Source organism: Bison bison, unplaced genomic scaffold (assembly GCF_000754665.1).
Source record: "Bison bison bison isolate TAMUID 2011002044 unplaced genomic scaffold, Bison_UMD1.0 scf7180017864352, whole genome shotgun sequence".
In the NCBI taxonomy this organism is placed as follows: Eukaryota; Metazoa; Chordata; class Mammalia; order Artiodactyla; family Bovidae; genus Bison; species Bison bison.
The window spans coordinates 2,655,863-2,681,121 of record NW_011494924.1 but is presented as its reverse complement, the minus strand read 5'-3'; the positions used below and the strand labels follow the sequence as shown (position 1 = coordinate 2,681,121).

The 25,259-nt window shown below is 42.8% G+C and overlaps 1 protein-coding gene across 2 annotated transcripts in view; it reads right to left on the bottom strand.

Moving 5' to 3' along the window:
* Positions 1 to 25,259, bottom strand: part of CNBD2 (cyclic nucleotide binding domain containing 2) — a 49,100-nt gene that overhangs the window by 925 nt on the left and 22,916 nt on the right. Inside the window, exons 8-11 of one of the 2 annotated variants that reach the window (XM_010854922.1) lie at positions 20,212 to 20,326; positions 14,302 to 14,479; positions 13,364 to 13,484; positions 6,054 to 6,217 (exon numbers count right to left, since the gene is read on the bottom strand). In XM_010854922.1, coding sequence (XP_010853224.1) covers positions 6,054 to 6,217; positions 13,364 to 13,484; positions 14,302 to 14,479; positions 20,212 to 20,326 — 578 coding nt within the window. The remainder of the gene's footprint in view (positions 1 to 6,053; positions 6,218 to 13,363; positions 13,485 to 14,301; positions 14,480 to 20,211; positions 20,327 to 25,259) is intronic. The other variant, XM_010854923.1, reaches the window with a different exon arrangement.

The following is a 25,259-nucleotide window of genomic DNA, read 5'->3' as shown; positions in this document are numbered from 1 at the left end:
CCAGTCCTGCCTCCTGCCACTCCTTCAGTCCCTAAACACCCTGAGCTCTGTCCCACCTCTGCGCCCTTTCCCAGGCCGTTCCATCTGCCTCCTTCACCATTCCACGCTTTCATCCCCTAGGCCTGCACTACTCCATGCAGCGGCCATGACCCACATGTGGTACTGAGTACCTGAAGTGGGATTAATCTGAATTAGAGATGTGCTCTGAGTATAAAATACATACCAGATTTCAAAGACTTAATACCAAAAAAAGGATGCAGAGTATCTCAGTCATTTTTACCTTGATTACATGCTAAAATGGTAATATTTTAGATATACTACATTCAATAAAATGTATTATTAAAATTAATTTCACCCCTCTATTTTTATTTCTTATAATGTGGCTATTGAAAATTTTAAATTATACATGTGATCATTAGCCATCAGGGAAATATAAGCCAAAGCCACACAAGATACCACTTACTCCCACTGGGATGATGACAATTAAAGAGACAAATAATTATTAGTGTCAATGGAGAAGTGGAGATATTGCAATGAGGGTTCCAATACATTGCTGACAGGAATAGAAAATGATACAGCGACTTGGAAATACAGCCTAGCAGTTCTTCAAAAGGTTAAACAGTTAACTTATGACCCAGCAATTCCACTCCTTGGTATATACCCAAGAGAAATGAAAACATATGCCCACATAAAAACTTGCATAAGAATGCTCCTAGCAGCATTATTCAAAATAGCCAAAAAGTAGAAACCACCCAAATGTCCATCGACTGATGAAGGGATAAATAAAGTATAATATGTCCATGCACTGGAATATTATTTGACAATAAAAAGGAATGAAATATTGATATTAGGTTGGCCAAAATCTTGGGTTTCTCTGTAACATTGTATGGAAAAATTCCTGAATGAATTTTTGGCCAACCCAAAACTGGCTACAACACGAATGAACCTTGAAAACACTATGCTAAGAAGCCAGTCACATGTGCTGGGTTGGCCAAAAAGTTCATTCAGGGTGTCCTCCCAAACTAATATATGGTTCTATTTATGGGAAATGTCCAGATCGGGCAAATCTTTAGAGATAGAAAGTCAACTGGTAGCTGCCCTGGCTGGTTTTGGTGCCCTGCATCTACTCTGCCCCCCTCCCTTATAGCACATGAGGGTAGGAAAGAGGTGGGCAATGGTGGATGGGCTCAGGACTCACTGGCTTATTTCCTCCTGAGACCACAGCAAGGGAAGGCCCATTTGACTTTCACTCCTCAGCTGTACTCTCACCTAAGGAGGCAAGCTTGGTAAATCACTAACACATTAGAGCATTCTTTCGGAAAATTGCGTTGACCAGGAGAAAATCAACTCTGATTCACAGAGATCAACTTAATCCAAAATCTAGAGGTCAGAATGGGCTACAAGTTAGTCCTGAGACCTTAGGTCTCAGCAGTGCCAGTGTCAGCTCCTACCAGCTCACGAGAGCAACTCCATGCTGAGTGACAACAGGTTGGTAGCTCAAAACTGGCCATGGGAGGAGTATGTGTACCATAGAAACTGGCCAACACTTCCAGTCAGGTGACCTCCCATCTCCAAAAGAGCTGCTTGTTGAACGTTGCCCAGCATACCACTGGAGAGTCTCTACCTAAAGAGCCCCATTAACTCCCGATCTCTTACATAATAAATAACACTGTCTAACCCTGCTCCGCACTCACCATGCAGCAAGCACTTTATACTTGTTAACTCACCACATCCTCATGACCACCGCATTTCACAAACATGGAAACTAAGGCTCAAGGAGGTTAAGGAACTCACCAAAACTTGAGAGGGCAAGCATGTGACCACAAATTCTTAGATCTTCTTGATGCTGTTGTTCCAGAGTAAAAGTTAAGACAGACAAGATTCTACGTCACCTCCTGATGCTGCTGGTCAGGTTGATTCTAGTCTAGGCTTTCACTAAAGGGGGCAGCTCTTCTAAAGCCCTCCACTTCATGCAGGGGCTCCAGTTCCACCCTCTGCCTCGCTGGAATTGCAACTGTCAGCTGTCCTTGCAGGATGCCAGGACATGGTGCCCTCCGTTACTACCCCCACACCACATCTGCCTGGCCATCCAGCGCTAGATCACACTCGGTGCTTTGGTTTTAGGTTGTTCTTCACTTGGGCCCTTGGGAGAGTTCCCTTTTTTCCTGCGAACTCAGCTGTTCATATTCTACATGTGCTCCTTGTGTCTGCAGGGGGACAGGCTTCAGACAATCTAGCCCATAGCATCCACGGGACAGGTGTCTCACCCACGGACTGTGCCATCTTCAGCATGTCACGTCCCCCTTTCCTGGGCCTCACAGTCCTCAATTAAAACATGGGGGATTTGAGCTAGATAATGGATATATTTTCTGCCTGTTTTAGCAGTCTAGAAAACCATGAGTTCGACAATTAATGAATAAGCCAGAATTCTGTCTGTCAGCATTGCAGACGACTGTAGCAGAGCGCTGACTGTGCAGCACAGACGCTAAGGCCCAACATCTGCCACGCTCAAGCCTGTGCAAACCTTCTCTGAATCCCAATTCAACCGTTAACTGATGACGCTCTGTGAGAAGCTAACGCTCCTTAAACCCTTTCTTTCCTCCTTAAATCCTTTCTTTCCCCCTTAAACCCTTTTTTGAAGAGGTGGCTCTAAATAGCTATTTTCTACATTGATAGGCCACAGGAATCAGAGAATTGGAGCATCGCTGAACTGCAAGGAACCATCAGTGTTTCTCAACTTTTTTTTTTTCCCACAAAACTGCCCCAAATTTTCTTATTCTTTTAAAACTTTTTATTTTGTATTGGGGTATAGCTGGTGTGCTGTGATTCATGGGGTTGTAGAGAGTCGGACACGACTGAGCGACTGAACTGAACGGAACTGATAGCTGATTAACCATGTGGTGGTGGTTCCAGATAAACAGCAAAGGAACTCAGCCATCCATATACATGTAAAAACTGCCCCCAATCTGGATCACAGCTACATTATCACCTGTTCTTTTATTAATACTTTTCTTAATTCCGCTTAATTTCTTTCACTTAAATATTTACTTTGGCTTGGTTTAAAAGCAACAAGATTGTCTAATCAAGGGTTTAGTGAACTAGTCCTGTTTTTCTAACTCATACTCAAATAAATATGTAGCTGTTTATAATCTGTGTACCACCTAAAATCATCTTGTAAGCCTTCTGGGAAGACGTTCCGTAATTTGGGGAAACTGTTCTACTCTAATTGTTTTGTTCTGCAGTGGAGTCTGATGCCTAAAGGAGGGGAAGTGACTTGTCCAAGGTCATACAGAGCCCATGTCAAATTCTCTCCTGTGCTTATTAGATACGGTTGAAGTAACTTTACAGATCTGCTTGCCTTCACCTCGTTCTCAACCACAGGAATCACCACACCTGCTTACAAAACCATGTCTGATCACATCACCACCACAAGAAAAGAAAAAGGCGGGGAGGATGCAAAATTATATCTGTATGGTTTCTCTATGAAAGTTTGTGTGACTGAATGATAAATGCATATTTGGCACATATCCATGTAGTAAAAAAAAAGTACTGAAAGGAAATACATATTGCTAGTTGGGATTGTTGGAGTAATGCAAACACTTTCGGTCTTCACCTTCTTAAATGTTCAGCCTTCTTCCGGTTTTCCACAGTGAGTGGGCCTCATCCATTCACTAACGTTTATCAAGCACCTATCTCGTGCCAAGTACTGTACAGGTGCTAGAGGTGAGAGGTGGATAAAGCCCAAACCCTGTCTTCAGGAGGAAATTAACCAAGTGGTGGGGAAAGAACTGTGCAAAAACTACACAGTTCTAAGGACTTCCCTAGCAGTGCAGTGGTTACGAGTTCACCTTCCAATGCAGGGGATGCAGGTTCAGTTCCTGGTCAGGGAGAAAGAGCCCACGTGTCTCGCATTGTAAAAAATTCAATAAGGAGTTTACAAATGGTCCACATTAAAGAAAAACAAACAAACTACAAAGCTCTAACCAGCTGTAATACAGCGTGGTGTGGCCACTGTGAGAGCTGTAGGACTATGAGTAAACAGAAAGGGGTCCCTAGCCCAGCTTTCTGGAGGAGATGAATCTTAAAGAATGAGAAGTTTATCCAAATAAAAGGCTGGAAGCAGGACTGAGGGATGGCGTTCCAGGCAGAAGGGTCTACATTGGCAAAGGCAATGGTCTAGGAGGCAATCTGCCCGGGTTGCCAGAGTGGGTGAGAGACAGCAGGAGTGCTACAGGGAGTTGAAGGGTCAGACTATGAAGGGCTGTTTACATGGCACTGAATCTGTACTGTATCCTACAGGCAGTGAGGTACCACCGAAAGGTTTTAAACAGGAGTTTAACATGGCCAGACTTGAGTTTTAATAAAAGCACAGTGCGGGCTTCCTGGTAAGCTCAGCTGGCAAAGCATCTGCCTGTAATGCAGGACACCTCAGTTTGATTCCCCTGGGTCGGGAATATCCCCTGAAGGGATAGGCTACCCATGCCAGTGTTCTTGGGCTTCCCTGGTGGCTCAGATGGTAAGGAATCTATGCCTGCAATGCGTGCAACCTGGGTTCAATCCCTGGGTTGGGAAGATCCCCTGGAAGAGGGCATGGCAGCACACTCCAGTATTCTTGCCCGGAGAATACCCGTGGACAGAGGAGCCTGGAAAGCCACAGTTCATGGGGTCATAGAGAGTTGGACATGACTAAGAGACTAAGCATAGCACAGCACAAAAGCACAGTGTGCAGAAATGACCCAGCACAAGGAAGACGGAGGCAGGAGACCAATGCTAAGATGGCTGCAAGAGTCCAGGTTTGCGGTTCCGAAGGGGTGCCGGGGGTGTCACCCAGGGAGGTGAATGAGATCCACCGGGCTGTGTGAATACAACAGTAGGACTTCATCTATATTTATCTTTGGCTTTTTTTTTGTTTTAATTTAAATTTTCAGCCACATCATGCAGCTTGCAAGATCTTAGTCTTATTCTTTTTAAAGATCTATGTTTGCATATTTATAATGTATAGGAGGTATACAACACACAGCAGATATAATAAATAAATAAATAAACATTACGTTACTCATATCACATAATATATCCTAGGGAGTGTACACTCAAACACTCTTTAGTAATAACAGTGTAAGATCAAAACAGTTCTGTGACCAGTGATCAGGCAATAAATTAGTTTTTACGTAAAAAATAGTAGAGTTTTTATCACACTATAAAAGTATTCACTTTTATGGAAAATTTGGAAACTAGGGAAATATAAATAGAAATCTTTTTATTAAATCTTTTAGGATAAATATTTTTAAATTATAAAATAAATATATCATCATTACCAAACATTGAGAATAAAGGGGAAAATCCACTTGGGATGTTACTACCCTGACAATAACTTTAAAAAGTATATCATTTTTTCCCTTATTATAAAAGAAAGAAATAAAAAAAAGGAAATATATATTCACTGCAAAAACAAACATCAGAGGAATATATAAGCATAACCAGAAAGTCCCTTTTAGTCCTGTCTTCCAGAAAGAATGACCATTACAAATTGGGCAATACCACGGAATTATCATTTTTGCTCATTTTCCTTCTAGATTTTTCTCATGTAGAAAGGCCCAAGTCATAGTATATATACAACTTTGTACCCCGTCCTTTTCATGTAGCATTGCATCACTCATTTTACTTTTGCTTCTTCAAAAAAAGTTACTATTAAGGGAATGCATCACTGTTTTCTAAACTGTCCCCTTGGTGTGACACGTATGGATTGGGGGGGGGGTTGTTTTTTTATTATAAATATGGCAGCTATAAACATCTTAGTATCTTTCCCTATAATTTAGTTATATAGAGATAAATTCACAGGTAGACTATTGCTTCAAAGGGTAGAAACAGTTTTGGGCCCTTGAAACATTATTATCTAAAATTATTATCAAAAGGATTGAGCCAATTTAGAGGGCATCAGCAATTACCAGTTTCATTCGACCCTTGTCAGCACTAGATATTATCACTTTTTTAAATAAGAGGTATAAAACTGTTCATTCGATCTGACGGAATGTACACACTTTTCCAGCACTGACCTGGGGTACTTGATACTGAACTTTGACAATTTTTCTATTGTATTACTGTCAAGCAGTTCACAAAATTTTTCTTTCCTGATCCGTATCACCTCAGCTCCCAGGCTCACAAGGATCAAGGGCCGCGTGTCATGCTGGCTCTCCGGGAGGAGGATCTGGTGAAGGCCCTAGAGAAAAGAAGTTCAACCTCAGAGACCATCCACTCTACAAGCAAATTTTCCTGATTGGAAAAGCAAGGCCCCAGAAGGACGTGAATCCATCTGGGGTCATTCAGCAAGTGATAGGGAGAAGTCCAGGGCTCTCTTTGCCAATGACACCAAAGTCCTCAAAGAACCGTCTGAGCACTTTGTCCACAGTCCTACCTCCAGGCAGCAAGCTCTGCAAGAATCATGCTTGAGGGACTTCCCTGGTGTCCAGTGGTTAAGAATCTGCCTTGCAAAGAGGGGGATGCAGGTTCGATCCCTGGTCTTGGAACTAAGATCCCACAAGCCAAGGGACATCCCTTGTGAAGCAATGAAATGCCGCAATTAAGACCTGACGCAGCCAAATAAATAAATTTTTTTTAAAAAGGATTTGTGCTCACACAGTCGCTTGCCGGGTAGCAGCATTTTACCAGCTTTACCTGGTGATCAATCTCAACTCTTCTTTGTGCCAGGTCAGCTCATTTTCTTTTCCTTAGGACTATGACAAATAGCTTGTCCTCCTAGATCTTCCCTTTTTTACAGCCACCACGCCCTCCCGGGCTTCCCGGGAGGGCTTTGTTCATAGCACTTGTCCCCACGGAGGCTTAGTTCTTTCTGTCCGTCACAGGCTCTGGGGCCACTGGCGGCTACTATGCAGCTCCCATTGCTCCTTGGGCTCTCTGGTGTGGATTCCTACTCCATCATATCTGGAAGGGAGATGGAGGTCAGCAGGCCCATCTGCTTGCTTTACAGGGACTGTATTCCCCTTTTTAAGGAGACACTTTGAGATGGGGCAAAGCTGGGACTAGAGTCCTGGCTGCTGAAGTCCCAGTCCAGTGCTCACGCAGCCTCTCAGCTATTAAGACTCTGGCAAGGAGGGGAGAGAAGGTCAGTGGTCCAGAGCTTGCAATGCCCAGCTGTCTTGGGCTTAAGAAGGACATCAGCCATAAACCAAGAGGTCTGCTCTAGGCAAGCCAAGTGGGATTGGGAAAAATGCAGGCTTCAGAAGGAAGATCCCCGTGTTTACTCGTCATGTTGATAGGGACAGAGTAAAGGGACAAAGTAGGTGATTAAATAGTTAATCCCACTAAAGGATCATAAGTAAAGGAAAAGGTATGAAGACCCCTGTGAGTCAATGATCGCACTAAAAAGCAGGTTTGCTTAGCAACAAAACCATGTGACAGGAGCATGCGATGTGCCCCAAAACAACAAAACAACGGTGGCATGAGACCCACATCCTGCCTAGTGAGCTCAGTAAATTACTGATCCCAGGACATGCTCTCTGCACACATAGAAACAATAATTTATAGAACGGTGATAATTCAAATTCAGTGGATAGGACTCCAAGCTCTTTGATCTCTGGTTGGGGAACTAAAAGCCCACAAGCTGTGTGCCGCAACCAAAAATTTGGGGCTTCCCAGGTGGCTCAGTGGCAAAGAATCCGCCTGACAATGCAGGAGACACAAGAGACGCAGGTTCGATCCCTGGGTTGGGAAGATCCGCTGGAGAAGGAAATGGCTACCCATTCCAGTATTCTTGCCTGGGAAATCCCATGGACAGAGGAGCCTGGCGGGCTATGGTCCATGGGATCCCAAAGAGTCAGACACGACTGAGAACCCACAGCGTATCACAGGCATTTCAAAGTGAAAGGCCCTGGTTGTACTGAGACCTAAAGTAATTTTCCCATTGTGCTATGACAGTCCTGGCTTGACCATGTGGCGATAAGAAAACTCCGCTGCCCAACCTTGGAGGAGGAGCTGCTGATGGAAGCCTGATGACTATTCAAGAATGAGAAAGAAGGTGGTTTTTTCCCCCTCCCCACTTTCCCTTTGATTATAAGACTGTAGCCCACTTAAGTTCTCTGGGCATAGCACCCTCTCGCCTGCCTGCTTGTAAGCTTCACAAACATCTTATTCTAATAAATCACTTCTTGTCTATCACTTTACCTCTCGCTGAATTTTTTGTTTTGAGACACAAAGGACCAGAGCTCCCCAGAGCCCCGGGAAAGCCACCCAGCAGTTTCAATGTGACTCTGGGTGAAGTTACACCTCCCTGGCCCATTGTTTGCTCTCCTGTGAAACAGGTGAGAACACCTGCCCCGCACGTCTCTGAAGGATTCTCAAACTGAAGGAGACGAGAAGTAGGATTTGGAACCTTCCCCTCCCTCACCCTCACCACACTACCACCACGATTTGGGTTCTAGACCTTAAAGAATGACCATCTGCTCTGAGCCCTGGCCTTGTCTCTCCTTGTAAGACTGGCGTGGAGATGTGTCATCTTTCTTATGACTTGTTGACGGTCTAAACAAGATGGTGAGTGTAAGGATGCTCTGGGAGACATGAAGATCCTCGCGCTTCAGCTGTGCTCACTGCAATGGCCATGAAGCCCCTTCTAATCAGCACCAGGCCTTGCACAGAAGCCAGAATGGCTGCTCTTTAGTCAGTTTCGACTGTGTGGGAGAAACATGTATATAAATTTAATCCTCACAACCACCCTGGGATATAGGGATTATCAGCCTTAGATGTGGGAAATGAGGTTGGGCAAAGGAAATTTGCTTGTCTAAAGTCACGTTTATCTTATAATTACAGTAAGGATGATGCCGATGATAATGATGACAGTGATGGTGATGACAGCACCAACTCATGTTTAATGAGCAGGCACTAAATCCCAGGCCGTCTTGTAGCTCTGGTGTGTGTTAACTCACGTAACCCTCACTAGAACCCCACGAGGTGAGTTCTTTTATTATCATCATTTTACAGAGGATGAGCTGAGGTTAAGAAACATGTCCAACATCACACAGCATGGAAGCAATAAAGCTAGGATTTGAACGCAAGTGGGTCTGTCTTTAGAGTCCGTGCACTTATTTATTTATTTTGGCTGTACCATGGGGCATGTGGGATCTTAGTTCCCTGACCAGGGATCAAACCTATGCCCCCTGCAGTGGAAGCACGGAGTCTTAACCACTAGACCACCAGAGAAGTCCCCAGAGTCCATGCTTTTAGCTGCTACACTTCAAGGAAACTGAGCCACAAAGGCGTTAACTAGTTTGCCAAGGTGACAAGGCAGAAAGTGATGGAGTGGAATTTGAACTCATCAGCCTGCCCAGGACCTCACTAAGGGCAGCCCAGCAGCAGGCAGTTATTCACCTCCAGTCCACTCTATACTTTCCAGCCAGAGTCAGGTCCTCAAACAGCTTCCCAAAGCTCCCAGGAGAAAATAAAGCTCTTCACTGTGGCCACTGAGGCTTGGGCTGCCTCACCCTTGTGAGGTTCCCACCTTGTTCACTCCGTTTCAGCCACACTGCCCTCCCTTCCAGTTCCCTCCACATGCCAAGCTCCTTCCCGCCTCAGGCTCGACCTGCTTTCTCTTTCTGGAACACTCTCGCTCCCAGGTTGTCCACAGCTCATTTGTTTTGTTATTCAGGTCTCAGCTTACACATCGCTGTCTTAGGGCAACCTGCCCTGACCACTCCATTTAAGACCACCTCCCCGCTCAACCCAGCTTTCTGTTCTGTTCCCAAGAGCAATTTAAAACTTTCTGTATATTTGCTGCTTTATCTGTTTACTGTCTGTCCCCAGACTAGATCATAAGCCCCACGAGGGCAAGAATGACATCAGTCTACTTGCCCACACTGGCACCTTAGGCCAAGCTTGAAGCTTGATAAATGCTCAAGAAATACCCGTGGGACTTCCCTGTGGTACAGTCATTAAGGCTTCGCCTTCCAATGGGTGGAGAATGAAGGCCTTGCTCTGAGCTCCCACCCAGAGCCTTCTAGGATTGTCTAGAGCAGGGATCCCCAACTTCCAGGATCTACTGTCTGATGATATGAGGTGACGCTGATGTAACAATAATAGAAATAAAGTGCACAATAAGTGTAATGCACTTGAATCACCCTGAAACCATCCCCTCCCACCTCCAGTCCATGGAAAAACAGTCTTCCACGAGCTTGGAATCAAGTCTGAAGTCCCTTTTGTCCCACCTGCCACAGCTTCCCACACGCTCTCTACCAGAACAAGCAATGCCCTTCCTGGCCTCGGTGCCTCCATTCACCCAGGGTGCTTGGCATCCCAGCCCCTCACTGGGCCGGCACGAGGTGCGTTCACGGCAGGTGCCCAGCCTCAGGCGGCCTGTGTTCAGTCCCGAGCAGCTCGCCCTGAGACTCTAAAACTGCAGGGAGGCAGAAGTGAGAGGGCTGGAAAGCATGTCACATGAACGCTGCAGGAATGGAGGAATGTTTTCCCCGAATAAGAAAATAATTACGGGGCACTGGCATGCTGCCTGGCTCCATAAATGTTGAATAGAAAAACAAAACTGCATTCTTTAAATTCTAAGAGGCCATCATGTGGCAAGGAAACTGATTTCTGTTTATTCTTGGGGGGTGGGTAGGGTGCAGCGGGTGCTGGGAAGAACTCGGTAAAAGCTGTAGGAGGCAGAGTTTTATTGAGCAAAAGAAGAGCTGCTGAAAAGCTCCAAACTAGTTACTCAGCACTGAGGGCTGGGCCAGGGCCTGGGGCTCCAGACAGTGCTGGGCTGGCCTCCCTGCCTCCCAAGGCACACAGTCCAGCAGAGCAGGAGCGCCGGGAGATCAGCACAACATGGGGTGAAGGAGTCTGAAGAGGACCCTGGGGATTCATGGTGACAATGACTGACCACACATCAGAAGACAGGGCCCCCACCCCCAGGAAGACTGAGGCGCACAGCTACTCACCAGGAGGCCTCACGCCCTCCCTGTGCCGCTCACCCAGCCTCCCAGCTCCAGCATCTATCTCCTGGCATCTAGCTCCCACAACGGTCAGAGTTCAGGGTCAAACTTGTTTCACCCATACATTCCCCTCCACTATTGCATTTTTTCTTCCCCTGGCCGAGTAGCATGTGGTGATTAGAGCTCCCCAGGTGGCACAGTGGTAAAGAATCCGCCTGCCAAACCAGGAGATGTGGGTTCAATCCCTTGCTCAGGAAGGTCCCCTCGAGTAGGAAATGGCAACCCACTGTAGTGTTCTTCCCTGGGAAATTCCATGGACAGAGGAGCCTGGCGGCTACAGTCCATGACTCGGCAAAGAGTCAGACACAACTGAGCAGACAGCACCGCACAGCATGTGGGATCCTAGTTCCCCGACCAGGGATTAAACCTGCGTCCCCTGCACTGGAAGCACAGAGTTTTAACCACTGGACCACCAGGCAAGTCCCTGGATAATCTCCAGAACCATTTTAGACTTACAGAAAAATGAAGAAGATGGTACATCTTAACCAGTTTCCCAGTTAAGATCTCACATTGTGTAATAGTTTTGTTACAATTAATGGACCACGATGGATACACATCAATAACTGAAGTCAATGAGTTATTTAGATTTCCTTTTTCTGTTCCACAGTCCTCTCCAGGATACATTACACTTAACTGTCATGTCCCTTGAGGTTCCTCTCGGATGTGGCAGTTTCTCGGACCTTCCTTGTTTATGATGATCTGGACAGTTTTGAGGACTGCCAGTCAGGTAGGTCTTGGGTTGGCCCACTATTAGATTCTGACTGATTTTTCCTCATCATTAGATGGGGGTTATAGGTGATCGGGAAGAGGACTGTAGTACACCACTGTCATCACATCACATCCCACATTTATCATCTCACAAATGAGGGACATACTATCAACATGATTTATTACTGCTGATGTTGGCCTTGATCACCTGACTCAGGGAGCACTTTACTTTCAGTAGTTCTTCCTCTGTAAAATCATTCTTTTCTTCCTCCTTCCTATACTGTACTCTTCGGAAGGGAGTCACTATGTGCCGTCCACGCCTAAGGAGCAGTGAGGGCAGCGTATCTACACAGATTATTTGGAATTCTTCTGCATGTGAGATGTGTTCTCTCCTCGTTTATTAATTTATTCATATGTATGCATTATATCCATTTGTACTTACAGATTTTGTTAATTTTATTTATTTTTGGCTGGGCTGGGTAGTCCTAGTGGAATTCCTCTGTGCGGGCTTTCTCTAGCTGCGGTGAGCAGCGGCTACATTCTAGTTGCATCTTTTCATATTGATTTCCTTCCCTTAGAAGTATTCTAAGGGGATTCCCTGGTGGTCCAGTGGTTAGGATTTGGCACTTTCACTGCCGGGGCCACGGTCAATCCCTGGTTGGGGAACTAAGATCTCTCAAGGCACAAACTGCAGCCAAAAAAAGAGAGAAATATTCATTTAACTTTGCCACGTCTTTTCATAGTTTGCTAATTTCTTTTTATTGCCAAATAACAATTCACTGTATAGATTTGTCAGTTTGTTTATATTTATTTACCTTTCCATATAAATTTTAGCATCAGTTTGTCAATATCCACAAAATAACTAACTGGGATTTTGATCTGGATTGCACTGAATCTATACATCAAGGGGGGACAAACTGACATGTTAATGATACTGAGTCTTCCAACCCACAAACATAGAATATTTCTCCATTTATTTAAATCTTCTTTGAATTCTTTCATTATATAGTTTTCTGCATATAGTTTCTGAACATATTTTGTTACATTTATACCTATGTATTTCATTTTCTGGTGCTATTGTAAATGGCACTACATTTTTTATTTCAAATTACAACTGTTTGTTACTTTATACCCTATGACCTTGCTATAATCATTTATCAGCTCAGGAGGTTGTATTTGTTCTTTTGTTTGTTTATTTGTCTCATTTGTTCTTTATTTTATTATTTTTGTTTCATTTTTTAATTCTTTTGAACTGCCTATATTGACAATCATGTCACCTGCAAACAAAGAAAACTATATTTTTTCCTTCCCGATCTGTATTTGTTTAATTTCCTTTTCTTAATGCGCTGTCTAGGACTTCCAAAACAACACTGAATAAAAGTAGTGAGAAGAGACACTCTTGCCTTCTTCCTGGATTATTTTAAAGCAAGTCCCAGATGTCATACCATTTTATCTATACATATTTGGATATATCTCTTAAATATAAGGACCTTTTAAAAAAACATAACCACAATACATTATCACATCTTAAAAAGTCAATAATATCCCTTAATATCACCAAATCCAGAAAAGGATGTTTTTAGACCTTTACTCTCATTATCTCGCACCCTCAGCCCACCAGGTTACACAGTGTGTTGAGAACAAGACTCTCTGCAACTTACCAAGATCTCGCCTTGCTCCACGGTGTGGATCTTCATGTAGGCCCCCACCGCAGCCTCCTTGGGGAGATCGCCATACTTGGTTTGGATCATGGGACATTTGATCAAATGAGAACACCTGGACCTGGAATTTGACAGCTTGTTACAGAGAACTCGCTTGAAGCTCTCGATAATCAGCCCTTGCTCTACTGCATGTTAAGATCACCCCTCCCTTCTCCCAGGTGGTGAGAACACAGAAAATCAAACCCTGAGAGAGACGGACTGTCAGGAATTGTAGAGGTTTAAACAGGGAGGAGATTTGGGAGAGGAGGGTTTCATCAAACTTTTTGGCCAATCCATAAAACAAGTGGCCAATCCAGGTTCGAATCTCGATTGGACTGACTCTAAAGCACTTATCTACTGACTCCCTTAGATGAGTAGACTTTTATGAAAAAGCTCAGATTCAAAAAGGCCGAGTGATACACAGACAGAAAGTCACCACCAAAAACTGTATGCAGCCCCTTCTTCTTCAGATGGGCTCCCTGAGAAAGGAAGCAGCTGACTGCCTGATGAGGCCCTGTGAGCTGGAGGCAGAGAAAGTAGACCCCAATATCAAACCCAGGACCTCTCTCCGCTGCCTTCTTTTTTAAGTCTTTTTTGAATTTGAATTCGTTACAATATTACTTCCATTTTACATTGGTTTTCTGGCCACGAGGCATATGGGATCTTGGCTCCCCAACCAGGGATCAAACCCATACCCCCTGTATTGGAAGGCAAAGTCTTAACCACTGGACCAGCAGGGAAGTCCCCCTAGGCAGCCTTCTACAGACACCCCAGTCTTTGGGGGAAAGTTGTGATTGCTATCTCTGCTCACCCCCAGCATACCTGACAGTCTGCCCTGTAAGTTATACCCCCTTTCAATCAGACTCTGAACCCTCCAATCTGTCAAGGGCAAAGCTTACTTGATTTTTGAGCCAAAGGTCTTTGGGAGAGTATTTCCTGAGGTTTTAATCTTCCTACTGAAGCTGGATCCTTCTTGCTCCTGGGCTTTCTGGAGATGAAAAAGCTTCAGAAAACTAAAATCCTGTACAGGATATGACCTGATCTGGAATTCCTTAAATCTCTCCACAGGAGATAAATCTGTTAGAGAAAGTATAAGAAAACACATTAACGACTCTTTCCATATATGAGGATAAAACTGGTGGTGTTTGGAGGTGTATCATAGTCTTCTGCATGGTGAGTCTGATGCACGGGGGAATTAAGAAAAATAGAAAAGAAAAATATTGTGGTTTCTGTGTATTTTCCCTCTGGGCTGGGCCCTGAGCTAGAGCTTTATAACTATTACATCCAGATGAATGTCATTAGCCTGATTTAAGAGAGAAAATGAGAAGCAGAATTTAACACCCAGGAAAGGGCCGAAGGGCTTCCAGGTAAAGAATCTGCCTGCAATGCCAGAGACTCCGGTTCAATTTCTGAGTCGGGAAGATCCCCTGGAGAATGGATAGGCTACCCAATGCAGTATTCTTGGGCTTCGCTGGTGGCTCAGACGCTAAAGTGACTAAGCACAAAGGGCCAAAGCTTGAATTTGAACTCAGGTGTTTCTAATTCAAAGCTCGTGTCTTTCCATTAACAGATCACATTTATCTGTTTTTTCAACTGGGACTGGGGGTAGGGGTAGCAATAAAAGATAAAGGGATGACCAGCCGTAAAACCCTGAGCATGTGCTACGCCTAGCACAGTGCCTGCACCACAACAGGCCCTCTGTGAGAATTATTAAGAAGATTTCCAAGAGAATACCACTCAGAAATGCTATGCTAAGTGAATGGAGCCAGGCGCTAAAAAGCACATACTGTATAATTCCATTTACATGAAGCCCTAGGAAAGACAAATGGAACATACAGTGATAGAAGACAGATAAGTAGTTGCCCAGGGCCAGGGGTGAAGGATAGAGATGGACTGGGAAGGGGCACAAGGGAACTTTTAGGGGTGCTAGAAATGTTCTATAACTTGGTTATAGAACCAAGTTATATGTGGTGGTTACAACAGATGTAAATTTGGTAAAACTCATTGAACTATACACTTTAAATTTGTGTCTTTTATTTTATGAAAATAGAACCTTAATGACATTATTTTAAAAAACAGATCTCCTGAGAGTCCCCTGGCGGCCTAGTAGTTAGGCTTTCACTGCCATGGTAGGGGTTCAGTCCCTGCTCAGGGAACTAAGATCTCTCAGGCTGAGCAGCAAATTAAAAAAAAAAAAAAAGAGCCCCAGTGTTAGAATTAATTGTTAAAATTAAAATTAATGTTAGTAGAAGTAAATCCAAACTACACAAGGAGTAGTACTGGAAAAACAGAGCACGTGTTTGTTTGTTTTTTTAAAAAAAAAAAAACCCTAAATACAACCTATTTAGAAGACGTTGTAGCAATATTTATCAACATTTTAAATGCATTGCCAGTACACACTGGACCGATTACTTGATCCAGTGATTCTAAGAATTTATCCATATGTTTCTGTGCACAAGTATGCAAAGATAAACACACCAGGAAATTCACCACAGTAGGGTAATAGCAAAAAACTGAAAATAACCCAAAGTATTTGTAAAATATAATTGGCTTAATTGTAGTATGTCCAAACAAGAGAATAAAACTCAGCTATTAAGAACCACAGATCTAGATGTTTGCTTCCAACCAGAGTAAAAGGGACTAGATCCACTAGATCTACTCTCTCACCAGAAACTAATAAAATACTGGCCTGCTGCTGCTAAGTCACTTCAGTTGTATCCGACTCTGTGTGACCTCATAGACTGCAGCCCACCAGGCTCCCCCGTCCCTGGGATTCTCCAGGCAACAACACTGGAGTGGGTTGCCATTTCCTTCTCCAATGCATGAAAGTGAAAAGTGAAAGTGAAGTCGCTCAGTCGTGTCTGACCCTCAGCGACCCCATGGACTGCAGCGCACCAGGCTCCTCCGTCCATGGGATTTTCCAGGCAAGAGTACTGGAGTGGTGTGCCATTGCCTTCTCCGAAAATACTGGGCTAAATACACAGAAAAAAAATGGTTTTCAAGACATTGGGCATCAGGCCATGAAGAATCATTATCCCTGCAAGATAGAAAACAAATGGGATGAGTTCTTCTATTGCCCCACCCGACCACCTGGAGGCTTTCTGGACAATGGTGCAACGAAGGGAAACCCAGGAGGAGTCCAGCCATCTCTCCAAATTAACATGACAGAAGCGAGAGTGCCAGAGAAGACAAGGCAGCTGGAGTCCACAGAGTACAGTTCCAGAGAGGAGAGAGCTGCTCAAGAGAGAGGTCTGAAGATCTTCCAAGGGTCTCCTTCAGTCTCAGCTGAGCACTCAGCAACTCACATATAATGTCAGGAAACCACCAGCGGAATGCAACCACTAAGATGGCTCTCAGTGATCCCCACCTCCTAATGGCCACACAGGTGTGTACTGTCCTCCCATTAATTGTGGGCTGGACTTGATTCTAACAGACAGAATACAGCAGGAGTGACAGGATGTCACTTTTGAGACGAGGTTTTAAAGATTGTGGCTTTCACCCTTGGGTATACTCTGTTCTCTCTCTCTCTCCAGGGGAAGCAAGCTGCCATGTCAGAAAAATAGCCCTGCAGAGATACTCACAAGATGAGGGACTAAGTAAAGTTTGCAAACAGCCATTAAATGACCTTGGAAGTGGGTCCCTCTTAACTGAGTCTTCACATGAGAACACAGCCCCTGAAAGACAGCTGCAACCTCACAAGAGAACTTGAGCCGAGGCACTTGGCTAAGCTATGCTCAAAATTCTGACCTACAAGATCTGAGAAATAATAAGTATTGTTTTAAGTCATTAAGTTTGGGATAATTTGTTGTGCAGTAATAGATACTGCATAGTAGTAATAGTAGTAATACCCAAGGCTGGGGAAAGAAACACCCAAAATGTATAGAGGGATAAATCATCAGAGTTCTCAAAAGACCAGAAACAGTTCCTATTCCCAAAAGCTAGATTAGAAAGCCCCACAAGTAAAAACGGTTTTGTCTCGTAAATGGGACAAAACTAGCTCTAGATTAACTGCTCTGATCTTACCTACCAAAGCCTAAGTGCTAGTTTTTAAAAGATCAAAATATTTCCAAATAACTTACTTGCATCCCAGAACAAACCTCAGAAAGATTTACAGGAATTTTAAAATATGCAGCACCCAAAATTCAGTTTCTGGCATTCTGTGAAAATTTACCAAACATGCAAAGAAGTAGGAAAATATGAACCATATAAAGAGAAAAAAGCAAAGAATTGAAACTGACTCAGAAACGATACAGATGACAGAATTAATACGTAAAAACATTAAAATAGTTGCTATCATTGTGTTCCAAAGAGGAAATTTTGTGTACATTAAACAGAAAAATAGAAATTAGTTTTTAAAATACCCAAATCAAACTTCTAGATGTGAAAACTGCAAGGTCTGAAATGAAAAAATGTACTGGATAGGATTACTAGCAGATTAAACAGTGCAGATTAAACAATGCAGAAGAAAGACTGTTAAAGTCAAACACACAGCAATAAAAATTATTTAAAATGACAGAGGAAAAAAGACAACAGCAAAATATTATTAGAGTATCAGTAAAACAACTTCAAGCAGCCCAATATACATATGATTTGAGTCTTCAAAGTGGAAGAGAAAGAAAAAAAGAGCATTTTAAAAATAATGGTTAAAGATTCCAAATCTGACGAAAAATATAAACCCAAAGATCCAAAAATTAAATGAGCCCCAAGCACAGAAACATGATGAAAATTTTTCCAAGGCACAGTGTAATCAAATTGCTTAAAACTGATAAAAAGAAAAAATTTAAACTAACCAGGGCAGGGTAGTGGTGATGATTTTACCACTTACATTGAATTGCTACATTGTACACCAGGAACTAACATACTGTTATGGGTCAGTTTTACTTCAAAAATAAACAAACAAACGAACTCGTAGAAAAAGAGATCAGATTTGTGGTTACCAAAGGTGGAGTGTAAGGGGGAGAAGGAACTGGCTGAAGGTGGTCAAAGATACAAACATCCAGTTATAAGAAAAATGCTAAGTAACAGAGGTGCAATGCACACGATTAATATAACTAACATCACTATATGTTATAAGAAAACTGACAAGAGTAAATCCTAAGAGTTCTTACCACAAGAAAATCTTTTTCTTCTTCTTTTATTTTGTATCTATGTGAAATGATTAATGTTCACTAAATTTACTGTGGTAATCATTCATGATGATTTGTAAGTCAAACCATCTTTCTGTTTACCTTAAACTTACATAGTGTTACATGTTAGTTGTATTTTGATAAACTGGAAGGAAAAATAACAGCCTCAACAAAAAGGCATATTATGTATAAAGGATATAAAAAGTTATGCAAAGAAATTATACAAAGATAAGAATGTTGGCAGACTTCTTACTGAAGACAATGTGAGCCAGAAGACAGACTTTAAGGTAAGTCTTTAAAATATTGAGCAAAAAAAAAAAAAAACAAACTGTAAATCCTGAATTCTGTACCCAACAAAAAATTTCTTTATAAAATTAATGCAAAATCATTCTTAAACATAGAAAAGCTGAAAGAAATGTTAAAGGAAGCACTTTGGGCAGAAAGAAACGGTAGTATGGAAGTCTGATCTATACAAAGGTATGAAAAAAATCAGGAATGGTACCACATAAAGACAAAATAGTTTTGTTCTTAGTATTTAAATATGTTTAAAATATTGTTATTTAAAGCAAAAATAATAACCATGTGTTGTAAGGTTTTTAACATATCTGAAGGTAGAATGCATGACCATAGCACATCTGAGAGGGGAGAGACACAAGTATACTGTTGCACGGTTCTGATTCTATACGTGAAATGGCATAATATCACTTGAAGGCAGCCTGTGATGAGTTAAAGGTATACGCAACAAACTACAAAGCAACCACTAAAATAACATGACAGAGCTAATAAGCCAACAAAGAAAATGAAATGGAATCACATAAAATAATCCAAAAGAAGCCAGGGGAGAAAAAGAATGTACTTAATACTGCTGAACAGTGTGCTTAAAAATAAAGATAGTAAACTTTATGTTATGTGTATTTTACCATAGTTAAAAAAAAAAAAAACTGGGGAAAAAAGTGTGAGATGTAGCTTTTTCTCTGGTGGATTAGCAATGGAAAAGAGAGAAAAAGAACTGACATGAGAAGAGAACTGAAATTTACTGAGTACCTCCTAGGCACTGTGCATACAAGATTTCCCCTCATTCAGCAGTAACCTCTGTGATAACGACAGTGAACATCAACTATGTACTAACACATCTAGCTAGTGTTCTAAGAGTGTTATATATTCATTTGCTTAACTTTATAACAAGCCCACATGGTAGAGACCAGAGTCTGCCTTACAGACTCTGAGGGCATCAGTGTGCAGGCACACAGAATCCCTTGCCCAGTGTTCACAGGGAGTAAGAGAAGGACCCTGGATTCAAACAGTTTGGCCCCTAGGCTTATGCTCTTAACCACAACACACAGGGACAGACTCCAAGACACCAGGCCGAGGCCTGAGTACTCACCAAAGTCACCCTGCTAATCAGCGGAACTCACACACAGCTCTGGCTAGCTCCAGGCTATCTTTTCTCCACCCCTCTCCCTGGAAGAACCTGAGGCGGAGGGGAAAGGCTGAAAGGGGCTGCAGGGGTCAGCAGAGGCCTCACCTGGAGGCCGTGTGGACCCGGTTTCCATAGCTGGCAGAAGGTTGTCTATCCTGCCATGCTTTTCTAGCTCTAGGTTTCTAAGATGCCGTAGACCAGGCACCAGGAAGCTGCAGGATCAAGCGCCCCCTGCTGGCTGCCGGATGTGGACATCGGCTTACCCTTGAGGTGGATGTTTGGAGGTCCATCGTCTATGAGCTGCAGGTGCTCCCAGATCCACTTATGGTAGAAGGCCGAGCTCTCAAGGTCTATCAACCTCAGGACTTCACAAATGCCCTGGACACGTAAGGGACACAAGCAGAGGGGTCAACCCCAGCTCCAAGCAGGACAGGCTTTGAAGATAAGCTCTCTTTTGTTTTACTTGCTTCTCAAGTGGTTTGAGGTCCTTTTTAAAAATGAAAATGCTATCTACTCACAATTTAAAAATTCAAATAGCTAAACAGCACGAGAACTAAAAAAAAAAAAAAATCACCATTAAGGATGTTATACGTTTAAAATTTTGATATATATTGTCAAACAACCCTCTAGATACGTTAGATAAGTTTACACTCTCCCCAATAGTGCATAACAGAACCCATTGTAATACATCTGTATAGTACACTGACAACTTGGTTTTCACAGCCCTTTTAATCTTTCCTAATCCAAGAGATAAGATATGTCATTTTTCATATGCATTTCATATATTTATTAGAACTTAATTTTTTAAAAAAAATTTGGCCACATCACACAGCTTGTGGGCTTTTAGTTCCCCAATTAGGAATTGAAGCCAGGCCCTTGTCAATGTAAGCATGGAGTCCTAACCACTAGAAAGTCAGGGAATTCCCAATCTTAATCTTTTTTAGTACGAACTCTAAGAGACACATTAGGATTACTGTTCAAGATAGATTACTGTTGAAGAGATCAAACATTTTAATAAGCCCTTATTATATTCCAGGCATTGTGTTAGGAGCTTTATTCAACATTCATTCAACAAACATTTATCCACCAGGAACTGCAGGTACTAGAAAAATACACATGAGCAGTTTTCTCTCTGGAAAGACTCTAATGGGTGTTTAATCGCATCTGAATCTGTGGAGAAAACAATTTCACCATGTGTTCCCAAATGATAAACTGTTCAAAATGAGTTGATTACGGACATTAATTATGTTTGCAATGCTAGCAGAAATCATGCTCTCCAACTTTGCCCAGGCCCCAAGGACGCCCAGCCACCCAAGGCCGATTTCTCCCTCTAGTGGCATTAAGAGTAAACTATCGGAGTGGGGACAACTTTTTAAACAGCTGGCCAGGTGGGAAATAAAAATGAGGAAAAAGAGCAGTCCCTTTAGACGCGGCGGGTGCTCTTCAACTCCAGCCAGAAGGGCCACACCAGAATACACCCTGGTGTTGCCTGATCTTCTGAATATTCAGAAGCAGCCAGAAATCAGAATTTTCATGTATTACAGAATCTTCACGTTAACAATTAGATCAGGGGTTTTGCTTCTTTGCCTACTCAGGCTTTTCTAGTTGTGGCTCCAGGGCTCCAGAGCGTGTGCACTCAGTAGTTGTGGTGGGATCTTAGTTCCCCAACTAGGGGTCAAACCCACGTCCCCTATATTGGAAGGCAGATTCCTAACCACTGGAGCACCAGGGAAGTCCCGTAAGTTGGGTTTTAACAGAACACTGTAAGGGACTAGTCAACTCATCTGCTACTCAAGGAGCCCTCTACCTGCTGTCACTCTGTGACATCTATATTATTTTTCTCAGAATGAAATTCAAGCATCAGAAATCAGCTGTGACGCTTATTTAGAGGCAGACTTCCAGAGTTAATGAAGCAGAGTCTCTGGGATGAGGCAGGACTCTGCCTTTTTAAGAAGCACGCTAGGAGTTCTTTATGCATACCAAAATTTAAAACCTCTTCCCCTGGATCAGGTGCCCTCCAGCTTCAGTGCACATCAGAATCACTTGGAAGCAGAGGTCAGTGTTGTCAGAAGACAGAGTACTGAGCTCTCTCCTCCCAGAGTTTTGGGTTTACTAGCTCTTGCGATGGCCTAAGAATCTGAATTTTTTAGTGAGTTCCCAGGCAATGCTGATGCTGCTGGTCCAACAACACTTCGAGAACCACTGGATAGATGATGACTGAGTGGTGTGAGCCTGTGCTAAACTAACCTCATCCTCACAGACTGTGAAGTAAGTACACAGTCTCATTTTACAGATGAAGAAATGAAGGCTCAACCAGAGTAAGAACTTTCTGTTAGTCAGGATGTCATTATCATGCTGATTAAAGTAAGTCTTGAATTTATACCCCTCGCCACTCATCTCCCTCATCTTTCCTGGCTATATAGTATCAAAAGAGCTTAGAGTTAACTGGGGGGACACATGGCCTTCCTGGCTTTGGAGGCGATCACCCCAGAATTTTAGGAAAGAGGAAGCAGAAATCAGGGAAGAGAAGGAATAGTGAATTACGTAGGTTGGCCTTCCCAGGTGGCGCTAGTAGTTAAGAACCCGCCTGCCAATGCAGGAGATGTAAGAGATGTAGGTGTGATCCCTGGGTCGGGAATATGCCCTGGAGAAGGAAATGGCAACCCACTCCAGTATCCTTGCCTGGGAAATCCCATGGACAGAGGAGCCTGGTGGGCTACAGTCCAGAGGGTCGCAAAAGAGTTGGACGTGACTTTGAGACTAAATAACACTATGCATATCAGAACTTCACCTCTTCATCATGATGAATCTATGATGAGTCTTTCTTAAATACTGGAAAAACATTTCCTTAATTTTGTTCTCTTTACAATGTAACAGCTAGAGACCCAGCCCACTGTGGAATTTAATCTGCATTATAAGTATTTTCTGTATAGCTTTCTTAAGACAGTCAGCAAAGTCATAAATCAAGACCTGACTTAAGAGTGTCTGCCTATCTTCCTTGCATACATACTTCCACTATGGCTGACTTTCAGCTACCAGTGGGAAGTCACTGAACACGGAGTTGAGAAGAGATGTGCACAGTGGTTTAGATTTCCACCACACGGATACGACAGGAAAAGTAACCTCAAGCACACAGATAATAGTAAAATGCAGTAACGCCCGGGAATGTTACGTTTTTCAGTATTAATAGCCTTGTTCTCAATATAATATATTTAATTGTAATTAAATAAATAAATTCCTGAGAACTTAACAATCAGCTCTCACCGGCCAGGAGGAGCCAGCTCCAGCACACAACCAATCTTGACCCTGCTTCTGTCCAAGGGCCCTATATTTCAAGACTCAGCCCCCACCTCACCTTCTCCAGGAAGCCCTCCTGAGAGCCTTTGGCCTTTAAAGAGTTTCCTATTCACCAAGTTTGCACTAATTGCTTGGTAACTGGCACTGACAACTTTGTCTACACACAGAATCTAGTGGAAAATATACATAAGGAGACAGAACCAGCCTTTTCCACCTTTGTATCCCTCCAGCGCCTGAACCAATGTGTCATGACCTTGGCAAAAACTTGCCAAACATTTGTGTTGGTTTCACATGTAAAGCACAGGTATGTGGGAGACACTAAAAGTCCAGGGGCAGAGTGCTGGCTTTGCCACTTACTAGCTGGGTGGCCTTTCCTAAGGCATCTTAGCCTCAGCTTCCTCAGCTGTAAACTTGGAATAATAAAACCTTCCTGGTAGAGCTCTGGTGAAGATTTATGGTGGAATGGTACTTGGTACACGGCTATTCATCAAAGCACTGTTTGAAACAGCAAGTGTTGAGATAACCTAAATGTCCCTCAATTAGGGAACTGATTAGATAAATGAAAATACAACCATACAGTAAAATACTACACAATGTTAAGAGAGAATGAGTAAGTTCTTTAGGTACTGATATGGAACAACCTACAGAAACATAAATGAAACAGCAAAGTGCAGAGTCTGTATACGGTGATGTGACTTATGAAAAAAAGGAAAAACCACCCACATGCATTTGCCTGTGTACACAGACAACGTATGCAGGACAGAGACAAGAAACTGGTGCCAGGGGTGATCTGTGAGGAGGGATTGTCTGGGGAAGAGAGGGGAGAGGGAGACATCAGTCTTGTGAGTCTTTTGAATTTTGAACCATGTGAAGTACTACCTATTCCAAAGCAAACCAAAACAAGATTAATGATGCTAGTAGAAGAGTGAAGAGCCCCTCCTCCCAAAGTGGTGGTTTTGATGATGAGGATGTTGGTGGTGATAACGAGCTACGCAGGGGTTTGAGCAGAGTCAACAGTTGACAGAAAGGTGGACTCAAGTCAATCCCAAGCCCCAGCTTTCAGGAAAAGGAGCCTTGGGGTCAGACAGACCTGGGTTCAACCCTGCCTCTGCCCCTGATCAACCGCGTGAACTTAAACAAGCCACTTAACACTGTCCCTTTCGTGTCTATAAAATAGGAATGATGACAATAGCAACATCCTTTGGTTACACAGTAAACACACAATAAATTTTAAATTTTCTTTTCATTATCAACCAACAGAGAAGTTGGCAAAGGACATAAAACAATTCGCAAAATACAAAATTTAGATAGTAAACAAATAGGATGAATCTCATTAGTAATCAGAAAAACTATGTAAATTAAATTCTCAAAGAGGTAGTAACCGTACCTATTAAATTATTGCAAAAGACAAAATTTATATAGTAAACAGGATTAATCTCGCTAATAATCTAAAAGAATATATATAAGTTAAATCCTCAAAGAGGTAGTAACTGTCACCTATTAAATTAAAAAAACCTTTGAAAGAGTGACTGGCAGAGGTTGGTGGCACTGGCAAAGCTGTATGTTGCTGGGAGCTAGAGAAAGTGGAGCCCTCCTTCTGGAAAGCAATTTGCTCTGAGGGTCAAAAAAACGGTGATTCTAAGAAATATCATTTTTGAAAATCTGTTCTGAGGGGATGAGCTCATTTTCTCTTCTTCCTGGAAAGTTTTATAATATGGTCATTATCACTTTTACAATTTTAAGATTATAATTTTTAAAAGTGATCTGGAATCCTTAAAATTTAATTGCCAAATGCATAATTTAAATATGTATCTGTAAATAAACACATAGATGAGCTCAAGGAAAGACAACCCAACACTCGCCTTCTTTCTAATGGAACAGCTCTGTATTTTAACGATCACAGAAACCCTCTGAGGGTGGGAGGCCAAAGCGTCCTTTGCTGTATGTACTTAATCACTCAGTTGTGACTCCTTGCGACCCCATGGACTGAAGCCATCAGGGTCCTTTGTCCAAG